At 45.5% G+C, this 26,011-nt stretch overlaps 1 protein-coding gene across 3 annotated transcripts in view; it reads left to right on the forward strand.

Annotated features, from left to right (window-relative positions):
- Positions 1-26,011, forward strand: part of UXS1 (UDP-glucuronate decarboxylase 1) — a 474,798-nt gene that overhangs the window by 252,507 nt on the left and 196,280 nt on the right. For all 3 annotated transcript variants that reach the window (XM_069636899.1, XM_069636898.1, XM_069636900.1), the window contains exon 11: positions 2,830-2,873. In XM_069636899.1, coding sequence (XP_069493000.1) covers positions 2,830-2,873 — 44 coding nt within the window. The remainder of the gene's footprint in view (positions 1-2,829; positions 2,874-26,011) is intronic.

Genomic DNA, 26,011 nt, shown 5'->3' on the forward strand with positions numbered 1-26,011 from the left:
GTATTGTCATTTTCTGTTTAAGTGTCTTGGATAGGACCATCACTCCGTACATAGTTCCTTTGCTCCTATCCTGCAGTGGCACCCATGCTATATTGAGATCTCCTGGCAAATGTTTTTCGCCTTTAGCAAAGACTTCTAACCTCAACACCTCCCGAGAGAACCCATCTTATCCTGTATTTGGAGCATACACTGAGGCCAACGTAACCTTTTGCCCTCCAAGGATAATGATCAAGAAAAGGTACCACCCTTCCATGTCCAACTGGGACTCCAGCACCTGTGCCCCCAATCTATTGTGTATTTCGATCAACACCCCTGCCTTCTTCTCCCCCTACAATCGACTGATTAGAGTTGGGAATACCCTTGTATTCACAGTTTCCATTTATTCCTTTTACTTTGTGTTTATCGATACCGAAGTATTCCCCTGCAAAATTGTTTCCAATTTTTTCCTCTTGATGGGGGCATTGATTTCCCTTACATTGTACGTTAATACTTTGAGGGCCTTCATCTTATCTTAATCACCATTGTCACTTCCCCCTTGTCCTTAATCGTGTGTCAGTGTATCTCACCTTCTGCCAACCCCCATCCTCTTCCCTAATCCTCAACCTCCAACTTTAGAAGGGTGGATTGTGCAATATCTTGGTATAATTGTACTTTGTCATTAATGTGCACTTGGCCCGCTGTCCTCGCCTTCTTCAGAATCTTCTTTCTGACCATACGATGTTATTGCCACCTGGATGTCCCTTTGTCGTGAGCCTGGCTCCAACGCTGTTCGTGGGTCCACTCGATGTAAGCGGTCCATCTAGAACAAGTCTTTGGAGCTATCTGCTAATATTTCTGCAAACTATTGCTGAACTGTTCTCTTCAAGTCCTTATCCTACACTGATTCTTTATCCTGATATTCAATGTCTATGACCGGTTTTAAAGATCATCTCACTGGACCGCCAGGGTGTCACAGACTAGAAAGGTGTTCCAAAGCTTTGCCGCTCTTCTGAATTTCCTCCTCCAAATTTTGAACTACCTTTTTCCACATTATCTGTCCTCTCTTCAGGCTTGTTCTTGTCGATTTCTGCTCCAGTACCAACTGCTTAATTTCTTCTTCCAGAGTCTCAAACTGGGTTTGAAAGGAGGCTATAAACTGTTCTTGAAATTGCCCCTTCTCAGGTCCTCTGCGATGATGGGCTTAGGCTAGCCCTTCCGCTTCTGCAATGTGTGGATGTCTCTGCACCACACAGCGGTTTGATATTTGTCTCTTGTCTCGTCTGAGGTGTTTGCTGGGCTGCCGGTATGCCCTTTCCTCTTGTTTTAGACATGTGGATACTACTGAACTCTCTCTGAGGTACACCAATTGTCTGTATCCACGCACTAATTCTGTATTGGGTGCACAGTCCCTTCCTGTGATTTCCCCCCCCCACCTCCTCTTTCACCAACCAGTCTATTTCTGTCTTCTGGGGAGGTTTAACTTTTAATTCCACTCTGCTCCGTCTAATAATTGTTCTCACAGAGCTCCCTTAAAGTCACCTGGCACTGTTTATATCCTGGAACCTCCACTGTGCTCCCTCTGCTCTTTCCTAATTGCCTCTGGCCCCGTTTAAGCCCCTAGTATCTTCACTAGGGCATCAGGTCTCTGCCCATTCTCCTCCGGGCTTCGTCCTCTTAGACACCACCTGTGTAGTGGGGCGTGATCCCGTACTGTTCCCAACTCACCTCTGGCCCCTTTATGCTCACTGAGCCTGTATTTTGGAGCTGCGATCCAGATCCTTCCTTGCCTCCACTCTGTGTCGTGCCACGGGCTCTCTTGCTCCCTCCTTTCTGTCCCCTCCTCTTTCCTCCTCTTGCTCCTGGGACCGAGGTGCTTTATAACCGCTCCTTCCCGGTGCGGGGGAGCTTCCCCCTCACCACACTCCAGCCTGGGGAGATCCGCTCTGTCCCTCCTTTTCCTCTTGGTATCCGTGCTCCTCCTATTTTGCCATGGGGCTTGCCCTTCCCTCACATGCCCGGCAACTGTGCAACTCCTTGCGTCAGCCACGCCAGCCTTCCACACTATGCTACTCCTCTCCTACTTCTCCTGACACTCTAATGGCACGGGAATTTCACCTCCTTTTGCCGCGCCGCTTTACTGTTTGTTGACCATTTTAAGCCATGGAGAGACTAGTCTTCAATTAACAAGCACAGAGGATGATTGATTATTAGACACTCCCCTACCTTCTAATTTGTATTGCTTGCCCAACATGCTCAGATTATTTCTAACACTGCCTTTGGTAACTGGTACAAATTCCCTGCATGCTTTCGTTATTACTGATCTCTTGCCCACTGCTCACTATTGGAAGTTCTGATTTATGATCCTTATTGCGTTCGTCCGTCATTCTTGCAAATCCAGTCTGTCATTTTTGTTATCCATTGGGTAGTGATACATGTGGTGTTGGCCAATAGATTTGGAAGAAATATGCCTTAATTGCACAGTTTCCGTCTGTTTTTAAAATAAATCTTGGTGAAGAAACTACGCAATTGTTATAGGAGGGTGATGGTTGATTGTTTAGTGAACCTGACATTTCTCACAATGGGAAATATTAAATTATCATCTGTAGCTTGAGGGAAATTTGTCTGCATGTAAATTGTGCAGAGCCACCTGCCGACATACAATAGGTGCGGCATAGCTGGAGAGGGGGGAGGTTTATGGAGACCAAGGCGGCACACTTTGATTTTTCAAACTGTTCGAATTGTGTAAAAAATCTGCAAAACATTATCCGCTATATACGGCACTAGGTGTACTGGGCAGCCTACTTTGCAAGTAACCTTTGCTTTTTTAAATTTTTTTAAATTTTTTTGTAGGTATATGGTTCTGGGTCACAGACGCGTGCTTTCCAGTATGTCAGGTGAGAGAATGCAATGCGTATATTCTTCTGTGGCCATTATGTGTCACTGTAGTTCCTCTGGTTTGTTAGTATCTGCTTTAAAATCATCATACAACGTACCAACAACCATCTTCTAAATGGAACCGATTAGGGTTGTTGCGCTGTGGATTTCACACTAGTCTACATATTCAGTAGATCTGTTTAAGTGTTTGTTGCCAATGTTTAAATGTGAATATCAATTTTAATATGTAAATATGTATTTGCATATGTGACTGTTAAGAGGTTACATGGATATGTTTGTTTCTGTTTTCTTTTTTTTCGGTGAAAAAAGCTTCTACTATATTCACAAATAGTCTTAGGTGTTTATGGAAACTTACAGATGGTAGGAGTTGATTTATTACAGTTTGTCGGGGTTTAATTGTAAGTGTTTTTTCTGCATCTGAATGAACTGCAACATGGTGTCCATGAAGAACCATGTACCCGGAGCAAGCGAAGGCGATCATTGAAATGGGATTAAAAGTAGATTTAATATATGTACTAGACTGTTTTTAATAGGAAATGTGTAAAACTTGTGTATGTTAATTGTCATGGTAATTGTCCTTATTTTACAATCTAGTCTTTTGTGAGTGTCATTATTATAAAGTGTATGCAGTTTTGGTAAGTGAAAATGTTTGTCCACTGATTCTGACCTATGTATAATACAGATGCCTAAAAAAAAAAAATGCCCTCATGGTATCTTCCAATTAGTGGACCCAGGTAGAAAGTATGTGTGCACATTGTTCAGTGCTGACAGGAATTTGAAAACCTTTGTCAGTTTAAAGTGTATAGTCTTGTTCTAGTCACTGAATATGTGATTGGATCATTCCTGTGTGCCAAAGAGATGGGTGTCCCCTTCGCCATGGACATAGGGGAAGCAAATAGACCAAGACACAAGGGATTTGTTCACAGAACAACAAAAATAGTAATGTATAAATAACAGACTTCTACTAGTGTGAGAATCGTTTCTGACCCAATTCACTGCATTGTTCCATTGAGAGGAGGTGATCTGTAACATCTCAAAAAACCCGTTTTAAGAATTCACCTTTTTCAAAGAATGCCTGAGATACAGTAAGTCATGCATGATTTTCCTGACCGACCAAAGGTATCCTTGTAAGGCGTGTTGCCAGGAAAAGGCGGTATTGCTGTAATGCTCAATGTTACTGAAGGTCCTTTTCAGACACAATCAAAATCCAGAACATTTAACTTATTCCCACTACGTGGATAAGAGTAATGGTACTATTTTTCTCCCACGTTTTGTAAAAATAGATTTTTAGTTGGTGATAGTTAAATCTCAATGGGGCCTTTTTAGTCCAGTAGAAAGCGAAGGCCAGCCGGAGAAGAGTGGTAAGTGGGTGGAGGAGTCGGTTGGGGAGGGGGCAACTGACCATGGAAATGGAGGGGTTGTGCAAGGTTTCTGGGTGGGGGGGGTGGTGGTAAGGGTGAAGATGAGGCGGGGCTTCTGGAGTTGTCCCTCAGATAATGAAGAGGGGAGTTAGGCAAAGGTTGTGTTGGACATTCTGTAGGATGAGGGGCCAGGGTTTCTGGGGCTGTCTCCAGATAGTGATAGAGAAAGTAGGTAAGGGGGACAGGGAGTGGGAGATAACCATTTTGGAAATCCCTCGGTGCAAAGAACAGGGTGCATCAGGAGTTTCTAAAGTGGTGCATTTCGAATAGACCCACACAATAATGAAATTATTTCTTAGAGCAGTCTTATTTTTTATTTCAGGATTGCACATGTAACATCGCAACTGGATGGTGCCAAACGCTTCCCCGCCACATCACCCTAGTTTTGGTGACGTCCCCTTCTTTTTCCTGTTTAACCTACTCATGGTTAAGTCTTCTAAAAAAAAAACTATCAGTACACACACATCCTCAATACTCGGCCTGCACATATGAACATTTATTGGGCAACGACTAATCCCTCCTCTCGAGTTATATCCCACATCTCAACATCAGTGGTGAAGTAGATCCAAACTGCAATAGTCGATCAGAACTGTGGCTCCCACCCTCAGCAACTCTGAAGGTGGTGTCCCTGCTGACCTCATAGAAGCCAAGCTGCAACCAGGTCTCGAGTACTTGCTATTAGACAATCAACCTTCTCCCTCTTTTCTTATAGAGCAGAGCACAGTGAAGCCAACACACATGGCATACGGGTTCTGTATAAATCTACTTTATGTACAGCTTACTTGAAGTCTCTTCTTTTCAATACCTTCTTTTTTCAGGAACACCTATATTTTTTTTCTTAAACCTTAGTTTCTTAGGAACATGTAATCTGAAAGGTGCAATTGGGCAGTTTTCATTCACTTACAATATTGCTGTTAAATATACACAATTGCAGAAAACATTCCAAATTCTATATTAATTTTGTTATGCTTTATTCACCTTGGTTTAAGGAACGCAACCTTGACTTCATTACTAATTTATCTAAATACAAGGCAGAAAGACTCCTTTTTCTTAGTAAACTTCAATTTACAAACATACTCCCGCCACCTCCAAGACCACATTGTCTCACTATGCATCAGCAAACTTGAATTTACAGCATTGGTTAAACCACAGTCAAACCTCTGAAGCATGTGTTTCAACCTGGGGCACAAACTATTTTGATGTATATCATACACTTCTATTCTGACCACCAAGCTGCTCCCTTGGAAATCTCTCCCAAAAAATATTCTTTCCCCATCCCCGAACGGCCCTCCAACAGTGTTGCATTCTCAAATTAAACCAGATGTAGACTTCCCAAACACTCGGGCCAACAGCTGCGTCACTTGGCACCACCACCCTCCTTATGCAAACCAGCTATTTCGCCTGTGCAAAGGGCCAAGGTGCAAGGTAAGAGAATGGAGCTGACTCAATCTGGCAAAAGAAACAAACATATACATTAAATAAAGCAATATTAAAAGCAAAATAAAAATGTTACCCACATTTCAGTGCAGTAACCACACCTGTAGAGTGTCCAATTAGTTTCTGATACTGTGCATCCCAAATGCCTACACTCAGGAGCAAACATGCAATGCTCTGTGCAAAGAATGATCCAAATATTTTTCTATGTTGAATAAAACCAACCCTACAATTTCCTTCAAGAAACTGATCCATTGAGCATGCCAAACCTGGACTGCACCCCGCCCCCCTAGTCTTTTTTACACCTATGCCAGATGTCTGCAAAGTTTTGGACTGCAACTCCTCTCTCCTGGAGTGATCACTGCCTCCTCTCCTCTTATCTTTCCATCTCCTCCCCCCAAGCCAAGCCTACCCCAAGATTGCCACCCTCCTTCTTGGACATCCGGCCCATGAAGCATGGGTCAATCGAGGCTTTCGCTGGCACCCCCCCCGCCCCCCAACCCCACAGCCCCCACCTCAGGCTGACTCGCACCCTGACACAGCCCTGTCCCTGCTCTACTACTCTATTTCTGCTACTGTTGATGTTCTTGCCCCTGTCATGAGGCTCTGTTTGAAGTCCAAAGTCGAGTAATTCTTGGTATGACTCTGACCTAGCTACACTTAAGGGCGGCTGAGCGGAAATTGAGGGCTTCCTGCTCATACTCTGACAAACTGGCCTGTCGCCTGCTCCAAAGGGAATACCGTCTTGCTGTCTGCTCCAAGAAGAGAGGTCACATTCTAGCTTGTCTCTGCGGTATCCAACAACAAGGTCGAACTCTTTAAAATCTGGAAGGAACTGGCCAACCCTGCTGCAGTCTCTACCCCTCCTCTCGTCTCCCAGGCTCTTTGCAATGCCCTTGCCTCTCACTTTAATTATAAAACCCAGGACATCTTGTCCACCCACTCCTCTTCCCCCCCCCCCCCCTCTCCTTTCTGGCTTGCTGACTCTCCCTCAGCCACCCCCGCCCTCCCTCTTTCTCCTCCTTTCCTCTTTTTTTTTTCCCCAGATGAGGTTGCTAGACAAGTCCGATCTATCAATCTATGAAAGCCTCATCAAAACAGGTCCATCCCTGATCCTCTAAAACCATTAAGGACCACATTGATACCCTCACTCCAGCCCTTGCCGATTTCTGTAACGGTTCCTTTGCCTCTGGATCTTTCCCCTCCCAAGCACTCCTTTGTGCGTCCTCTCCTCAAAAAACCCACCGCTGATCCCTCTGGACCAACTATCGCCCAATTTCCATTACACCCTTTTTGGGGAAGCTCCTGGAAAAGTTGGCCTTCTCTCAGCTTAATCTCCATTCCAACTCTGTTGGTTCTCTCCATGACCACCAATCTGGTTTGAGAGCTGCCAGATGCACGGAAACTGCTTTCCTGAACATCCGTGAAGACCTGCTCTCCAACCTTAACTCTAACATTCCCTCCGTCCTCATTCTACTTGCTCTCTCCTCTGCTTTCGACACAGTCAACCATACCATCCAGCTCAATCATCTCTGTGATAACCTGCACATCACTGATCAGGCTCTGGCCTGCCTGACCTCTTTCCTTTCTGATCGACCCTCCCAGGTACCACTTGGGTCCTTCCTATCCTCTATCTCCCTTTCTACCTGTGGTGTTCCCCAGGGGTCTAACCTCTCGCTCTGGCTTTTAAACCAATATCTAGCAACTCTTGTCTACAGCATTTCCATTTTCTGCTCAAACATCCAGTGCTATGCTGATGACACCCAACTCATTTTCAGGCTTCCCTCGGATTCCTCCTCTCCTTCCCTCATCTGATTGCCTAATCGCCATTCAAAATTGGTGTTCTGCCAACGATCTTTGCTTAAATGCCAACAAGACAGTTCCTCCTTATTGGTACTCCAACATCCTTTCCCCTCACTCTCTGGCTGGCCTTCCTTGGCCCTCCTACTTCCCCCTACCTGCGAGGATAAGAATCTCGGGCCATCTTTGACTCTACTCTTTCCTTCTCCGCACACATCTCGGACGTCTCTAAAAAGTCAAACTTCTTACTGCACCTCCGTAGAGGCACTTTTTCCCCTCCTTCCCTGAGCTTGCTAGGCCATAAAGACCGCATATGGAAACTAAGGCACAATAACCATATACTCTAGTGACACGAAAGATACAAGGTTTGATTTCCAAACAGGTCTGGTTTATTTCAAAGTATTCTCAGTCGGCTGACTGGTCTCTACGTCTCGCAACGTGTGTTCCCAGACCTCATGAGACGCTTGAGCGATCAACGCTGAAGCAACTATATATATATCTGCAATCTTTGAAGGCTATTCAATCCGCCCATAAATGTATCGTTCAGGCTAGAGTTCGGTGATTGACAATTATGACTCGTTATGAAAAATCTCTATTCAGTCTAAATATAGTTATTCTAGCAATAGTAGCAGAGACAACTTCTGTTATGGGGAACATGGAGCTCTTAGTTCGGCAAGAATATCATGTTCGTAAGAGAGAAACATTCCTTGGCACGTTATCTATGTGTTTCGATTCCTGAACTAAGGGTCAGACAGTTCTGAAGCAGAAAATAAGTCTCTGCGAAGGAGTACCGCTAAAAGAATATAATTCATGCTTTAACTGCCTTTTACTACAGCGTTTTCAAGACAGGCCGGCACCTGGTCTGCTGATTAGATGCGGCTTCTGCTCGCCTTCAAGGACTTAATGAAGGAGAAAAACAATGTATATCTGTATTGTTTGACATTCCTGTCTGCGTCAGTCTTTCTGCATGCAGGCCGTGGCCTTGCACTGTGTGTGAGTTCGAAGCATATTTTTGCTTTTGTCAGCCATTTGGTTTTTTCCATTCTGTCAAGTGTTTTGACAGAATGGAAAAATTTCACAAAATGGACGCCCTCTGCTCACATTGACGATTCTGCGATTGCGATGTTTGTCACATGATGCGATTGGTTTCTGGCCAACATACTATAGGGTTGTTTCTGGTCTAACACACCCTCCTTTTGGCCATAAGCCAAGAGCATCATCCATACATCACATCATCATCAGACCATGTGTCTGATTCTGAACTACCCATATTAATATAATAGTCTTCAGAAATATTAATTGCCATAATTGCTTTGATTATTTCATTTTCGCGTTGTGCACCTTCACTTAATATGCGAGGAGGTTTCGTTTTGATTGTGTCTACACAATCAGTTGTAATTTAGGAGCAGAAGATTGGCAGGCATTGTATGCAACAACAATGTTTGTGTATTGCCTCATTATTAGCAATGCATAAAATTATAGTCACCTTAGATGTACTAACCCACCAAAATATGCACAATATGTTGTGATTTATAAGCATTTTTTTTTTGTGCCTAGGATGGCATATGTCATTGTTTTAAACATATTTTTTCGTGTAAACCAATAAATTGCATTATTTTATGATTAGAAAGCCATTCACTCCTTTTTCCCGTAAGAGCTAACTGATACATAGCGTCAATGACAAGGGTAGCTTTTGACGCCATCTTTTTTCGAAAAATATGTCCCAACCCTCTGGAGTCAGTCCCCCATCAAAAAGAGGGTTCCCTGCCCTTATTTTACACATGCAACAACAGCAGAACATAAGGATTCCAAATATCATGACCAAAATTGCAATTGGTTTCCATCCCCATGATCGCAGCAGTTCCCAAAACTATGAACTTATATTCAGATTCCAACCACCTGTGGGGACACGAATATCAGAACTCGGGACATGCATTTTCTTGATTGCTTCAAATATCGTGGGGAGGAGCCACTTACGAATACACAGCACACTGACCCCACGATTCTGCATACCCCTCCATGATCAGCCAAAATTATATCAAGGACCATTCTATTCTGAAGTGCAATTAATCTAATTGCTTTCTTTTCTAGTGTCATAGAGTATATCTGTAGTTTCATGTATTGTCTTTTCTAACACCCTGGACAGTTTCCTTATAATCCATGAATTTATTGCTTGTCCCCAAAATGGTATAAATGACTTCGCTATATCCCTTGCAGTCTGTCCTGCGGTATTATCTTGTTGTGGCCTAGATCTGGATAGTTTTGATATACTATATACTCCCAGAAGTTTTGGAAAAAAATACACCAGGAAAAGGTATACCTAAATAACAGGTCCCTTCCCAAGTTCTAGGTAACCATGGATAGGCCTGATCTCCACATACAAAATAAACAGAACCTCTTATATATAATGGTTTCTCTTCTTGCTCAAGTAAGGCAGTATTCATGCATTTCGTAAATGTTCCCACTGTATAGGTCCCCTTCTTCTGTAAGCAAAACTGGACAGAACGTGGACTGTGATTAATAGTATAGGATGAGGCACAGCATCTGTTTCCTACTGGAGCCATGTTAAAAGTAATTAGGGATTTGTAAGGCCTAGAGAGCCTATCTACTGGATTTGTTGTTACCGTGTTTATTTTGCTTCTGCTTGTAAATATGGAACAAACCACCGGTTCCAATACCACTCTTTCAAACTCATTTGTTTGTTCCATCAAACTGACCAGTAACACTGTCCTTCCATTTTCCATAAAATAACGATCTCCATGATGCATAACATGCAGTATTAAGTGGCAAAGGATGTACATACCAACCTATTCCTTTTCCACCATGCTTGGGTAAATGGGAACAGACCCAACAATTGGACCTATTCAAGATAGCATGTGTCATATTCATAATCAAAAGCAATGTATTATTGTCATAACATTTTCTATGTTTCACTTCTGGCGAGGGGAGAGTATAAGAGCACATGCAACTGGGCTGCTCCTAGTCGGAACATTGGTAGCAGGCAAGAGTTCAAAGGATGCACAGTTTCCAGATACCAGAATATTGGGATCAGCGTAATCAAAATGCAAAGCGGTATCATCATTAGCATATTTTTTTCTGAACCAAGTTTTTCTAAGAGTAGGCTTAGTCTCTATTTCTACAATATCAACAGCGTTGGTGCAGGAGTGAGTGTAGGCATTGTCTGTAATGTTTATCTCAGGAAAAGGTTTCAATGTTCGTCGCAGAAAAGGTATCCACAGCAACACACGTTAACAGCAAAGCATTCAAATAGCAGCAAAGCGTTCAGACCAGTTCAGGCTGGCATGCATAATAAATGACAGCAAGATGATGTGATTTTGCACAGAGCTCCAAAAAGGCAGGAGCAAGCATCAATTGTGTCGGTACCATATGCCCTCTGCTCGTCCCCGCGAGGTTGCACTGGTCCTTCACTTTTCAATGGTAGCACCGGGAAACCCCATGTCAGAGCTTTCAATTTGATGCAGCTTGATGCAGCTCATACGCTCCTTTTCCCTAGGCCTCCGTTACCACTTCATCCATGCTGGGAACAAAGGCGAAACAAAGCGCAGATCACTTCTGATTTTGGGAACGTAGATTGTACCTTATGGCTCCAGGTACAGTATGATCGATGAACAATGCACTCTCATTTCCAGATGCAGGATCAGTGCCAGCTTGCGATGCAATGAGTGATGATGCAGCAGCAGTCGGACAAGGTTGATTTATTTTTTGCCTTTCAATCTTTGTTGCAATCTCCCCAGGCCCTTTCTCTGGTTTAGAAAGCACTTCTGGCATAGAGCTGGCGATTGTATCTTTGTGATCAAGTGCAGCTATATTTCTTTCGATGTCAGGATCAGGTAGCTCTTTCCTCTTTCAAAGGAAACCAAATTCTTTTCGTGTTGTGTGGATCCAGGACTTGCAGCCATCCACTCGGACTGCAGTCTGTGTAGACAACAGCACCTGATAGGGCCCCTTTCATTGCGGTGCGAGTGAAGATTTTCTCTCAAAATCTTTAATCAGTGTCCAGTGCCCAGACTGGAGACAATGTCCTGGGCCGGTATATCTGACAGGAAGAGCCTCCTGCACCTGCTGATGAATTAAACGCAAGTTTTGAGTTAACTGTATACAATAGTTAATAAGCAATGGGTATTCTATGTCCCTCAGCCGTTTCGGCTGCGGAGCATTACAAACATTTGCTGGTCTCCCCATAACTATTTCATAGGGGGAAGAGTCCAGTCCTTGCTTGTACAGATGTTCTCGTGCATAAGAAAGCTAGCGGTAATGCATCGGGCCATTTCAAATTGCTCCCCTCACAAATCTTACTCAATTTATTTTTCAAGATACCGTTCTGACGTTCCACCAAACAGGCACTCATCGGTTGTCTGGCCGAATGGAATCGTTTGTCAATTTGGAGGCCTGCACAAATTTGTAATATCACGGCTGCAATAAAGTGCGGACCGTTATCTGACCATATGACGCGGGGTAGGCTAAAACGGGAAAAGTACTCTTTTAACATAACTTTAGCTGTACAATCTTTCAGGCGATAGGCCTCTACCCATTTGCTAAATGTGCTGACCACCACAAGGACATACTTATAGTTTTGGCACCTTTCCATTTCTATGAAATCAAAATGGATGACTTCAAACGGCATAGAGGGGGGCCAAAACTTCCTACTGGCGGCACTGTTACCTTTCCAGTGTTATGTTGTAAACGAGTCATGCAATTTTGAACCAATCTGTCAGCAGTTTTGTGGATTCTGCCATACCGTATCTAGATGTTGAATCATTTTTCTAGCACATATGTGTGTTGGACTGTGGGCCATAGTGACCATTGCCATTACATAGGCGTTTGGCAACATCCATCTTTTGCTCTTTGTCCACCCAACAGCCTTGAGAATCTAATTCTGCTGGACCCCCAGACCATGTTTTTATTTCATCTGCAGTAGCTTCTGCTTGCATTTCCTTAACTGTGGCAATCTCATTTTCTATCATGCAGGGTACTTCTTTCATTTTTTTCAACATACATTTTTGTGTGTAAATCAGTGGCAGTTTGTTTCGCAATTCTGTCTGCAAATGCGTTTCCCTTTCCAACATTACATGTTACTTTTTTATGTGCTTCACATTTCATTATTGCTAATCGTTTGGGAAGCGCAAGTTCCGACAACAGTCTCAATATCAAAGTGCCATGTTGGATTTTAGTTCCGTGTGATGTCAGGAAACCCCTTTCAGCCCATAATCTACCAAAATTGTGTACCACCCCAAATGCATACTGACTGTCAGTATATATGTTTACATTAAGGTTTGCAGAAATTCCACATGCTCTGGTTAACGCTATTATCTCTGCGGCCTGTACTGAGTTGTATGGGATTCTTTTGATTTCTGCAATACTTTTCGGTGTAGTGATGGCATATGCAGCAGTTGATGTACCATCGGGTAATTTAAAACAAGAACCGTCACAAAACAGTTCTTCATCTGGCTCTTTCTGTGGGGTATCAGTTAGATCAATTCTTCCTTTTGTCTCTTGTTCAGTAACCGTTAAACAGTCATGGGGGAATTCTTTTTCACCCACTTTATCATTGGCAGGGGGCATTAACTTGGCTGGATTTAAAGCACAATACCTCATAATTTGTATATGCGGTGCAAACAGGACAATTTTGTACCTTGTTAATCTGGTTGATGTAAGGTTTTGTCTGCGTTCTATTTAAAAGAACGTCCACTGAATGGGGCACCATGACAGTTAAAGCGTGACCTAAAACCATACCCTTGGTTTGCTTTACTGATGCGGCGGCTGCAGCAACAGTTTGCAAAGAGCGCAGCAAAGCACATGCAACAGGATCCAACGCGGAAGAGAAGTAGCCGCATGGTCTATTTCTCCCTCCTTGTTCCTGAGTCAAAACAGCCAAAGCACAACCATTATTTTCATGCACAAATAACTTGAAATTCTTGTCATAATTTGGCGTGCCTAAAACCTGAGCTGAACATAATGCAGCTTTGAGCAGGTCAAATGCTTCTCGACATTCCATGTTCTACGGCAAAGGTAAGGTAAAATTTTTTCTTGTCAATGCCACTATCGGTTTCACAATCATAGAGAAATTTGCGATCCACTGCCTACAATATGAAGCCATGCCAATTAAAGCCCTGACTTCTTTCTGCGCCTTTGGAATAGGCATATCCGAGATGCTTTCTATTCTTTCTGGTGTTAATCTTCTTCCCTCCATCGAAAGTAGGTAGTCCAAATAGGTTACTTCCTTTCGACAATATTGGAATTTCTTTAGCGAAGCTTTATGTCCATGTGCTGCTAAATGTGTCAATAGTGTAACTGTACTTTCTTAAATTTCTTCTGTGTCTGCTGCTATCAATAAATCGTCTATATATTGTGACAAAACACAAACTGCTGCTAGTTCTAGTTGTTCCTTTAATGCTCTACTATAAATACTCAGACTCTCAGTGTAGCCCTGTGGAATTTGTGTGAATGTAAATGAACGTCCTCCAAGAGTAAAAGCAAATAAATATCTGCTATCTAGATGTACCGGAATGCTGAAAAACGCATTCTTCAAATCTACAACTTTAAAATACGATGAAGATGCTGGAATCATAGTCAACATTGTAGTCTCATCCGGAACTAACGGAAATTGCGGATCAACAACTTTATTCACTCCGCGCAAATCAATTAGGAAACGGTACGGTATGTCATTACCTCCTTTCTTATAAACCGTAAGGATCAGACTATTGCACATGCTACCAGAAGTTTCTTCAATTACATTTCTTTTAATCAAATCTGACGCAATGCATTTCAATGCTTTCTCTCCTTCGGCCGAAATGTTATATTGCGGAATACGTGGCAATGTAATTCCTTCTTTCAAAACAATTTTCACTGGCTCTACTTTTAAACAGCCAACATCATTGTCGTTCACTGCCCATATACAAGCTGGTACTGTTAGGCAGAAACCTGTGCAGTTCCCTTTGGGGGAACACTGCAAAAGATTTAGGACTACAGGTGTTAGCAGTAAACCCACTTGGTAGCAGTCTGTACCACCCAGATTTACCTGGTAGCTGTGGCTGAGCAGTCAGACATCCCTCAAGAAGAGTTAGGCAGTATGCAAAGTATACACAATGGGCACTCGGATACAATAACACAAGCAAACACTGACCAGAGTTTTGGTATCAAAGTATATCATTATTTATTTTAAAACACACTGTTTGAAACACTCCAGCACTCTTTTTGTAAAACTCTAAAAACAGTTACTATTATAATATATACAACCCTTATTCCTTATCAGACAAGTCTTAGTTAACACCACTTATTTCCCCAGACAGAGGTGAGCGCTTAACTATAGATGGCACTCCAATAAGTTCATGAAGAAGGGAGGGAAAAAGACAGAATATGGGAAGATACACAACTCTAAGATTTAGGAACACTTTTAGCAAGGCAGAAGAGCAAAATTCACTGGTGAGCCAAAGTCCATAGGCTGGGCCCACTCTTAGAGAGAGCATAGCACTAATGCGCCCAAGATCACAGTTACACTAGGCTTTGAAAGTCTTGCAGAGAGTTCGAAAAGAGTTTAGAGAGGCTCAGAAAAGTTAAGCCAGGGTGTCCCAGGCTAACCCAGGTTCGAAAGCCGGGGGCTAAATCTACCCCGTACAGTCGGTGGCAAGGGAAGCCAGGCGGAACACGGTACCTTAAGTGGGAAGGATCCTCCAGCGGTGGCAGTTGTTCCTGGCAGCGGGTGCAAGTCTCGGTGTCGTCCAGGGGAAGAGAAGATCTCGACTTGGAGGAAAGATGAAGGTCGTTGCACTGCCAGGGAAGAAACCAGCCGCTGAGTTTTCCGGTTAAAGGTATTACCCTTTATTTTGCGGTCGTGGTAAAACGTGGTATTCCGGTTGCCGGGGTGCTTGGCACAGGCAAGGCGGCCACGAGATGCGTCGGGAAGGTGAAAAGACGGTGAAACTGGTTATCCCCACCAGTCAAAGGAAGAAGACTCTCTGGCGGGAGATCTCCTCTGTCGTTGGGAAAAGCGGTGAGACGGTCCAGCAGGGCTCCACCGGTGGTGTCGTCGTGGCAGGTCGGCTCAGCTTCTCCCTCGTCAGATTCTTAGGTCCTGTGGCGACTTCTAAAGTTCCAGTCCCCAAAGCCCTGCTTTTATGCAGAAAACCCCCATTCACTCAGCCTAGCTGTCACTCAAACATGCCGGCTCACCACTTGGGCCAATCAGGACGGAGTGCGACTTGAGTTGCCTAGGCAACTCAGTCCAGAGTGCCTAAACCCCTCCCACACCTCCTGTGGTACCCAGACAGAGTGGCACCACTTTTAGAGGCTTCTGTGGAGAAGCCCGCCAAAAAGTGGAACAAAGGGCTCGACTTGGGTTGGAGTCACAGAAGAGAACACAAACGCCGTTTTAGAACTGAATTCTGGCAAAAAATACCAACCGGAGAATTAATAATTATTAAATAAACCGGCGGTATGTTCGAGGCTATCGTAATTAAATAAAGATAGTAGCCTCGAACAATGGGAAAATCCCATAGAGAAATATTCACGGTTGAATATAAAAAGTAGTATCCACTGCCACCAGCCAAAACTCGATCCGAGGGGACGGAGACGTGCCCCCTCGACTAACAGACCCCGGGGCAATCGAATTGCCCCAGCCAGTACGTCCACAATATGATGGTTTGTACTGGTTCTGTTCAGAATTCAAGACTAGTAAAGTCAATGGTGACTTTACATGCCCTGGGAGACAGTAGTCAGTCCCAGGGTATGGAGTCTATACTGGGGGGTCACTATGACACCCCTGTGTTACTGCACTGAGGGTGCTGTGTAACACACATCACAAAAACACATGAAGCCCTATGGAGTAAAATACCCCATAGCCCATTAAACACATCTAGAGTCAAAGGAACACACTCAAATCATATCCAAGAGTGAGGGTGAAAGAGTCTCACTCTTTGCAGGAGAAAAAAATAAACCCCAAAAATCCAGCAAAGCTGCTGGGGGACTCGCTAGGTTAGGAAATTCAGCCTAAACAGAGAATTCTCCCTAACACGCCCTAACCAGCATAGTAAGTGGTGAGGGTTCTTGGGATTTGTGGTACAACATATCTGGAGAGCACCAGGTCCATACTCTTCATCACAGCCATTCCATTCTTGCCAAGAAGCCTTTACAACGGCCTTCTACCCATTGGTCTTATTATAACTAATCCTCTGATGTAGTGCATCCTCCGCCTATTCACAATTCATGAGCCGGATTTTAACAGAAATAACTATTCTGGCCTCATTCTTCAAACAAGAACGTTTTTGCACCCTAAACCACAATTTTCCCAGCTGTAGACTTCAAACTGCAGATCACGCTTTTTATTTCAGGGACTTGGAAATTGTAACCTGGTTTCTGCTGAAGCAAACTATCTGTTCCACTAAAGGGCAAACCATGACTTGGTATATAACTGACAAAGCTGTTCCCACCAGGGTTGATTTCCGAATGTCAAATACATGTAGACCATTATTTTAATTTCTGCATATCCCATAGGATTGTGTTGAGGCAATCCTCTTAGTAAATCACCTTGTATCCAAAGTATAATACATAACTCATTTATTTAGAAAAGATTATTTATTCCAAAAATGTAACGCATTAAAGCATGCCATGATAAAACCACCTGTTGATTTGAAATTAATCCTAAACAGGACTAGTGCATAGATACAATGCAAGAAGATTTACACCATGGACAATATGCCTAAAATAACTAAACAAAGATCTACTATGCATATTCTTTATAAAAATCGACAAATTGGTATAGTTGCATTCCACTTGTATCCGTCGGGCCAACCCTACAATATATGAGGCCAGCTACACCTATTCTAAATGGGCCGCTATATCTAGGGTCAGTGTAGGTACTCGCTGTATGCACTGTGTACTTGCAAAGTCAAATATTAAGTTGTGTGACCTCAACCATACGTTTTGGCGGATCATGCTATTGTAACTGCCTTAGTCGGGACCAAATTCTTTCATGCCCTGGAAATAAACCACAACATGCAAAGAAAATAAAAATCAGGAGATCCCTAATAAAATTGTGGTTAGAATTGCCAACCCCAACTGAAATCCTATGAGGGAAAGGAAAGTTCACTTAACAAAAGATTTGCCAACTCTTGTTGGGACCTAAACTGTACAGAATGGAGTGAGATCAACAACTCGGAGGTCCATTCCTAATTAATATCTAAAATCAAGACCCAATAACAAATACTGTAGCAAATTAGAGCGACTACTCCAAGTGTATGTCTAGATATAAATATACTCGGGGTGTTATAACCATTGTGCAAAATTCCAGAGGCTTCCAGCAGCACAATGTAATACTGGATCCCGAGCGGGTGTTCTTTATCCTTGCAGGATTCATCGCTGACCATTGCATAGTCTTAGTCAACCTACATGCTCCTAAATTAGATGACCTCAGCTTTAACAGCATTTCCATTAAGCTGCAGAAATTCCTCAACTATGCTGTGATTATGGCAGGTGACCTGAACACTAACCGATCTCTCGCTGGATAGATCCTTTGATAGGGTTAAGCCCCTGAGCAGTACAGCCAAGGCACTCTAACACGTGAGTGACACATACAAACTGTTGGATGCTTAGAGAGAAACTCACAAAACTCAAGGGGAATACTATTCCACTGTCCACAACTTTCATTCCTGCATACACAAGTTTGCTCTCCAGGCGAATGCTGATCTGGGTGAAGCAATCTAAAATATTTTACAGACTATCTGATCACTTATCTGTTACTGTAGGGCTCTTCCTCCCTAACGTCAAGTAGTTTAGTAGAAGATGGAGGTTTAAACCGGTCTCCCTATGCGATTTAGCATTCAAGGCGATCATTCGCTCCGATATATCACACTTCATAAACACAAAGAATCTGCTGACAAGGTAGCATTGCTATGGGAATTGTACAAAGTGTACTTGTGTCTCTATATCCAGAGAGAATGCAGTTCTTCGCAGAGATGCACCTTGAGAACACTGCGAAGGCTCTTAAGGAGCTAGAAAATTCATACACCAGAGACCGCTGCAAAAGAATGCTAGCCAAGTTCAAGGACATGTCTGATGAATACCGTGAAGCAGTAAATAGGGAAATAGGCTTCTTGGGCCGTATGGTTTTGGCCTCAAGGCGAAGGTGACCGACCCGGTAGTTACTTTCCTGGGCCATCTGCTCGGAGCACACACAGGTGTTGATATCTAAGATCACTAAAAATGGGATGTTGCATAAAGGACAATAAGGCAGTTATGAGCACATGTGTGCAATACTATTCAGCAATCTACGGTAAACCAGAGGATATCCTCAATGATCAGTTGACCCAGTATCTTGACTAAATAGAACTGACCTGGGTAATTGAGCATCGTAGCCTGTTGAAGGCCCCCATCACAGTGGAAGAAGTTGGTAAAGCGATCCGGGACCTCCCTAATGGGAAAGGCCCCAGGCTCGCATGGTATCACAATAGAATATTAGGCAATCTGCCCTTCTGTGGCTCCCTTGCTAGTAGATATGTATCACAGATCTCTGAATTAACCGATGCTACTACCTACAGTAAGCGAGGCGGTCATCCCACTAATTTCAAAGCCAGGGAAGGGCAGACTATGCGCCTCGTATTGGCCCCTTTCCCTGTTGAACTTTGACGATAAAATGCTTGCCAAACGTCTGGAAAACTGACTTTCCCCCCTAATGACTAAACTGGTCCTCCCAGACCAGTTAGGCTTCATTCCATGGAGGGCCACCCAGTTTAAACTTTGCAGTTTTTTTGTGATTCTTTCCCAAATAGACCCGGACATACAAGCAGTGGCGAAGCTGCTTAACACTGAGAAGGCATTCAACTCTCTATGCTGGTCTTTCCTCTTTGCATTCTTGCAGCAAATGGGAGTCGGCTCTTGCCTGGTATCACTAATCAACCTACTGGATGCTAGATCCATGTCCTAACTGATAATTAACGGTGTTGCCCCATATCCCTTTGAGTTACATAGGCACGCAACAAGATTGCCCCTTGTCGCCACTCCTTTTTGCACTAGCCATTGAACCCCTGGCTTGTATAATTTGTACGGAACCTACAAAGGGGTCACTGCATGTACTCTCGAAAGTATTGGTCTTGCTCTATGCTGACGACCTCTTGATCGAAGTATCTGACCCTGTTAATCTTGACACCATTGTGTGAGCTGTGGTCGAGTTCGGGAGTAGTCTGGATTTAAAATAAACTCTGCCAAATGTGAACTACTCCTGCTGCTCACGGCCAACCAGCAAAGTTCCCGTCTGATTCAGTTAAGATGGTGCAGGGATGGCAAAGATATTTAGTAGTCCAGGTCTCCAAGGATAGTATTAACAATTTGTAAAGAATTACCTTGCAGTCAGTGCCTCTATGGAAGCCAAACTAGATAGGCGAGGCAGTCTTCTGCTATCCCCCATTGTGCTAATATCTCATCAAAATGGTGATCCTCCCAAAATGTGTGTATAGATTACTGAAATGCCCGCATTAGGCCACCGAGGGCATACTTCGACATACTATGCTCCATGTTCATCAAGTGGTGGTGACAGAAGGGTTTGTACAGGCGGAGGTGTCATTCGGGAACGGTCTGAATTTTCCAATTTGTTGTTGCCATAGCAAAATCTGTGAAAACATTGAGGGGTCAAACCTTGCACGGACTGTTGCCGGCTGATGTCAGTTTCGTATCCGCACTGGATTTGTTTAGGCAATGAAAATGACATGCAGTATTGTGGGTTGCCGGTCCATGCACCCGAAGGCCCTCCGGGAAAGGGCAGCAAAACCTTTTACCTTTTGTCCACAAGACAAAGGGTGATGTTCCATGGTCTTGTTCTAGGTTGCGTGGAGAGTCGGTCTGAGGAGAGTAAGGAAAAGAAGCACCACCGCAAGAAATCACGCTCAGAGTGGATCCTTGCATCAGCATTCTTCCTCCCCGTCCAAGAAGAGCCACATATCTGAAGGTTCTCTAGAGCCGGATAAGGTAGCTTTTCCTACCCAATCCTCCACCCCAGAGGAATGTGAATGATTTTGCCAAAAGATGCTTGACCTCATCGCCAAGGTGCTGAAGGCTTCTGCCTCGCGCCTTTGGCCCAGGCGGATGCGCCATTGCCAGTGGACCTCGTCTCTCTTCTTGACCAGGCCGAAGCATGATATAGCCATCCAGCAGAGTTACTTCTCAGCCTTGAGATCTCTGCCCGGCACCACAGACCCCAAAGAACTTTGGGAATATGCTGCTCTTTCCTTTAAGCCCTACATGTTGTAGATGTGACATCGATGATGATTAGGGGGACCAGGTACCCTATGTTTCTGAACTTAGTCTCCAAGCAAGAGTTACTTCCTAGAGGATTCTATGAAGTGTGTGAGGATGTCCAGGTGCTGGCCTCCGATCTCCAAGATGTCCGAGGCCTAGACGCCTCCCCATAGCCGATATTCTTCCACGCTGCTCTACCCCTGGTAAGCCCAAGACCTGTTTTCAGTGGCTGATGGCAAGGGTGGCTGATAACCTAGAGCTCTCAGCCCTGGCCAGTCCCAAAATTCAGTTAAAATTAAGGGACATCCAGGATAAGGGTCCCAGGAAGGAAACACTACTTCACTTCAGTGTGACAATAGAAGCCCCCGTTTTGGAGGTATGGGAGAAGCCTGCTTCTGCAGTGGCAGTTGGCTGGGAGCTAGCTTGGAAGCATCACCCTGGTCCCTCTGAACCAGGTTTCCTATCCACTTTGCGATCCCCGGAGAGAGCTTGGTGGTTCAGGCCACTACTGCCAATGGGAAGTCTTCCACATTCCCCCCTCTTCCACTTGATGGGGCAAGTAAGAGACTTGGCACGTGGGGAAGAAATAGTTTGTGTTGGGCAGCCTCTCCCTTCACACTGTAAACGCTTCTTGCACCTTTGCAAAATTCTCTTTCGGCCAATGGTCTGCTGTGGCTTATGTGGCCGAATATATCCCTGCGAAGAGATGAGGGAGGGCTTCATGTCTCTGGTGACAGACGGCAGGGAAGCTTCCTGCCAGATGCCAGATTCTGCAATCCAAACTGGAAACTGCTGATCATGTGGACAGGCCCATGGCTTCAACTGTGGTGCGCAGGCGCTACTCTTGGATGAGAATGACTGGCTTCCCACATGAAGTCCAGACTAAACTTCTGGACATGCACTTTGATGGCCAAAAGCAGTTTGGGGCGAAAGGAGATGACTCCCTCCAGAAATTCCATTCAAAGCAAAGTTGTTGGGCCTAGTCGTGCTGCAGCCCTTAGCATCTTCAGCAACGTGCTGGTGTTTTTGTCCCTCGTGGCTCTTTTGTCCTGTGGGGTCGGGCCAGGCTACCTGGAAAGACTGACGGGTAGGCGGTTCCATGGGGGTAGAGTTGCCCCAGAGGAGGAACGGCTGCAGCCACCTTCCCCTCCACTTCAAGGGCCCAAATCTTAGATTTTTCTACCACGGTGTAGAGATACTTTCCTGTCAGCAAGGAACGTGTCAAGACCATATCCGATGCTTGAGCCTTACAGGTCGTTCAACAGGGTTGCTGTCTCCCCTTTGTGCAGCATTCTCAGGACCACAGAATTTATGCCAGCACCTTAACTCCAGATCCCATCCTGTTGCAGGATGTTCATCAGCTTCTCTCAAAGAGCGCGAGAGAACTGGTACCCACATTCGGAATGAGGAAAGGGTTTGTACTTTTTACTGGTGCCAAAGAAAGTCTGAATCAGAGGCTGTTGAATTTGTTCCTGCCCAAGGTCGCATAGGCCGGTGACAGCACAGAACGCTTTGTGTAACAAACCAAAGCGGCCTACATAGGATACAGACTGGGGTGCCAAGAAGTGATACAGATTGTGCCGGTCCTCACATCGGGCAATAAGAGTTTCCCACAACAAAAGACGCACGTAGCGGCAGTACACGAGCCGGTAGAGCCACACCAGTACCAGGTGGAACGCCTGGGGATCCGGGTTGACTGAGGCAGGAGTCTGAGACCGTGAGGAAGGAATTCACCCACATGGTTGCATGGGAGGACACACTCCACTCTAGAAATAGGATAAGAAGCCGGAGGACACTCCTGACACGATGGGGCTGGGCCCTGACATTTTGGGCAACTTGGCACACCTAAAAAGAGGCCCGCACGTGGTCGGCCCACTTGTCCCTGACGCATCAAGATGTCCAACAAACCCACCAGACAAAAAGGCAAACAGCCCACACTGGATGATTTTGCTAAAACACCACCAGGCGCTGAAGGGGCCAGGAAGAAAGACAAGACCCCCGACGGGGGCCCAGACACAATGGGCAACCAGGAGATTCTTGCGGTGATAGCAGACCTAAAAGTGGCCTGGGAGACTAAACTGGGCCTGGCAATGAATAAACTGAAAGCTGCGCTACAGCTCAGTTGGAGCAGTGCAGGAGGATGTAAATCACCTCCGGCGAGACGTAAGGTCACTGGCTGAGCGCACGGGGAACCTGGAAAAAGGTGGTCCCGAACACGGCGGCCTGTGCGGCCCATAAATCGGAACTTCACGCCCTAGTGCAACGTGTAGGCAAGCTGGAAAACAGGGCGGAGGAGGCAGAGAGACGTGCTCGAAGAAACAATATTCGCATTGTCAGATTGCCAGAAGGGGCTGAGGGAACGAACCCCACGGAATACATCGAGTCCATGCTAGTGCAGGAGATAACTGGGGGAGCCCTGTCCCAGGGGTTCGCGGTAGAGAGGGCGCACAGCGCTCTGACAAGGAAGCAGCCGCCGGGAAACCCCTCTAGGCCAGTGATCGCTAAGATCCTAAACTACCGGGACCGAGAAAAGATCCTCAAACACTTTCGGAAGGGTGGCACGATTCAAAGGGGGGCAGCGAACATAACGGCATACCTGGATTACACCCTGCAGGTACAGCGCAGCCGCATGAACTTTGGGTCTGTGAAAAGAAGATTGCGGGAAGCAGGCCATAAGTACATGTTGCTCTACCCAGTGAAACTAAAGGTATTCCACAAGAGCAGAACTTGGTTTTTCGACACTCCAGAGGATGCCATGGGATGGTTGGACACGCAGAGCTGCCCCCAAGAACCGGATGTCCAGGAAAATGAAGGCAGAGATAAGTAATGTGCGTCTGGAGCGCCCTAGGTGCTGCAGTTTATGACAATGGGACTTGAATATAGCACTGCATATAACTGCCGGGGAAGTAGGCTTGGAGCTACAGTTATAAGTACGATCCGGTGGCACTGGAGTTACACGGAGCATGACCTCACACCCCCATAACGAGAAGCTTAGTTAGGTCACTGGTAGTCCGGTGACACCCTGCTGGGTTCTGGGCCTGGGCTCCTAGGGCAGAACCAAACGCGGGGGGGCCTGAGATCCAGGGATGAAGCTGGGCATTTGTTGGGGTTGGGGTCGAGGCTGGTGGGGAGGAGGCAGGGTAGGTGTGCAGTGGTTTGAAGTTGGGGACTGGGGTTTAGGGAAGTGGGTGGGGAGGGAGTTTGTTGGGAGGGAAAGGGTAAGGAGCCAATACGCGAATCGCAACAGGCGGGACAGAAGGCAGTTAAGGAGGGTAGGATATCGTAGTCATGGGTCCAGGGTGCCTCAGAGTGGTTACCTAGAAAGTCTGGGGCCTCAACAGCTATTTGAAACATAACAAGGTGATGAAGTATTTGAAAATGATGAGGATTGATATAGCATTATTACAAGAGACCCACCTCACCAGGGAGAAATTGGAGGTGGTCAAGAAGAAATGGAGGGGGTGCCTAGTGGGAGCCACATACTCGGCCTACGCTAGAGGAGTTATCATCTGGGTGGCACCGCATGTACAATTTCAGCTGCTGCAGGGTACGGGAGACCCAGATGGCAGATTGATACTTATGAAAGGAATATTAGAAAACCGAGAAGTGTGTATTGTAAATTTATACGTCCCTAACCAGGACACAGCTGCTTACTTTAGGACCCTGTATGGTAAAATCAGCCCCCGGCTGGGTGGCAGGATCCTGTGGGGCGGAGACTTTAACTGTGTACTTAATCCTAAGGTGGACAGATCGGATGGTAAAATAGACAAACCCACCCCAGCACCAAAGGTGCTACAGGCTCTCCTAAGAGACTTTGATCTAGTTGATGTCTGGAGGCAGCTGCATCCTGTAGATGGGCAGTACTCACATTATACGGCACCACACTATCTCCACACAAGATTGGACTATGTGTTTGCCACTACGGAGTTGGCAGAAGAGATGGAAGGCGTGGAATATAAAGCCAGGGTGCTCTCGGACCACTCCCCCCTGGTCCTGGAGTGGCGACACCAACCCCCCCCATGGCGCGGATTCCCACTTGGAAGCTCAGAGCTGAGGCTCTGCATGACCCGGGATTCGGGGAGGATTTAAGGGAGGCAATCACTGAGTCCTTTGAGATTAACACTGGCAGTGTCAGCTCTATGGAAACTGTGTGGGAGGCATTCAAGGTGGTTTTGCGGGGGTTTGCCATATTGAAATCTAGGGGGCTCCAGGGGGGCATAGAGCAGGAGCTGAAGGAAATAGAGGAGGAGCTGGAGGAGATGTTGTGTAGGGGAGGCACCCCTAATGATGATAGAGATAGGCTAAGGCAGCTACAACAAGCTAGTTGGGAATGCTGGAACATTCCCAAAAATTACTATGTAAAATAAGCTACAAGAAATGTGGAGAGACAGCATGCAGGGGGAGATAAGCCGAGCAGGTTGCTGGCCTGGCTCTACAAGAGCGAGATGCCGCGAACGGTGATCAGAGAAATCAAAGGGGAGGGAGGGCGGACACAGAATACCCAGGAGAGGGTGAATTAAGAGTTCCTGAGATACTATAAACCTCTCTGTGAGGACCCAGGCGGTTCGAGACAGAATGCGCTGACCTAGATGCCCCTATTACAATGGAAGAACTCGAGCTAGTGGTCCAGCTCCTTCCCACCTGCAAGGCCCCTGGGTAGGATGGGTTCCCGAGTGAATTCTATAAAACATACAAACAGGAGTTGCTTCCCCCGCTGCTGGCCATGCTTAACGAGTCGTACGAATGAGGCAGGCTACCATAGACCCTACGAGAGGCAGTGGATTTTCCGCTTTTAAAGCCGGGCAAGCCTAGCACGGACTGCGAGTCGTACAGACCCTTATCGATGCTTAATCAGGACAGTAAAATCCTCACTGCTGTACTGGCTAATAGGCTTAAGGCCGTCATTGGGAAATTGATACACACTGATCAAACGGGCTACGTCCCGGGTAGGAACATAACTGATAACCTTAGAAGATTGCATCATATCATTTACCAAACAAAAGAAGACCCAGGTGAACTGGCAATAGTTTCACTGGACACGGTCAAGGCCTTCGACTCAGTGAGATGACCCTGGCTGATCGCGTCCCTAGAGGGCTATGGAATGGGACCAGGGTACCTCAGTGGGGTGAAAATGTTATGCAGCTCCCTGATTGCCAGGGTCAAAACGGGCGCTTTCATATCGGATAAATGGAAACTAAGCAGGGGCACTAGACAGGGCTGCCCGTGGTCACCCATGT

Source organism: Ambystoma mexicanum, chromosome 7p (genome assembly GCF_040938575.1).
Source record: "Ambystoma mexicanum isolate Mex_15411 chromosome 7p, UKY_AmexF1_1, whole genome shotgun sequence".
NCBI lineage: Eukaryota > Metazoa > Chordata > Amphibia > Caudata > Ambystomatidae > Ambystoma > Ambystoma mexicanum.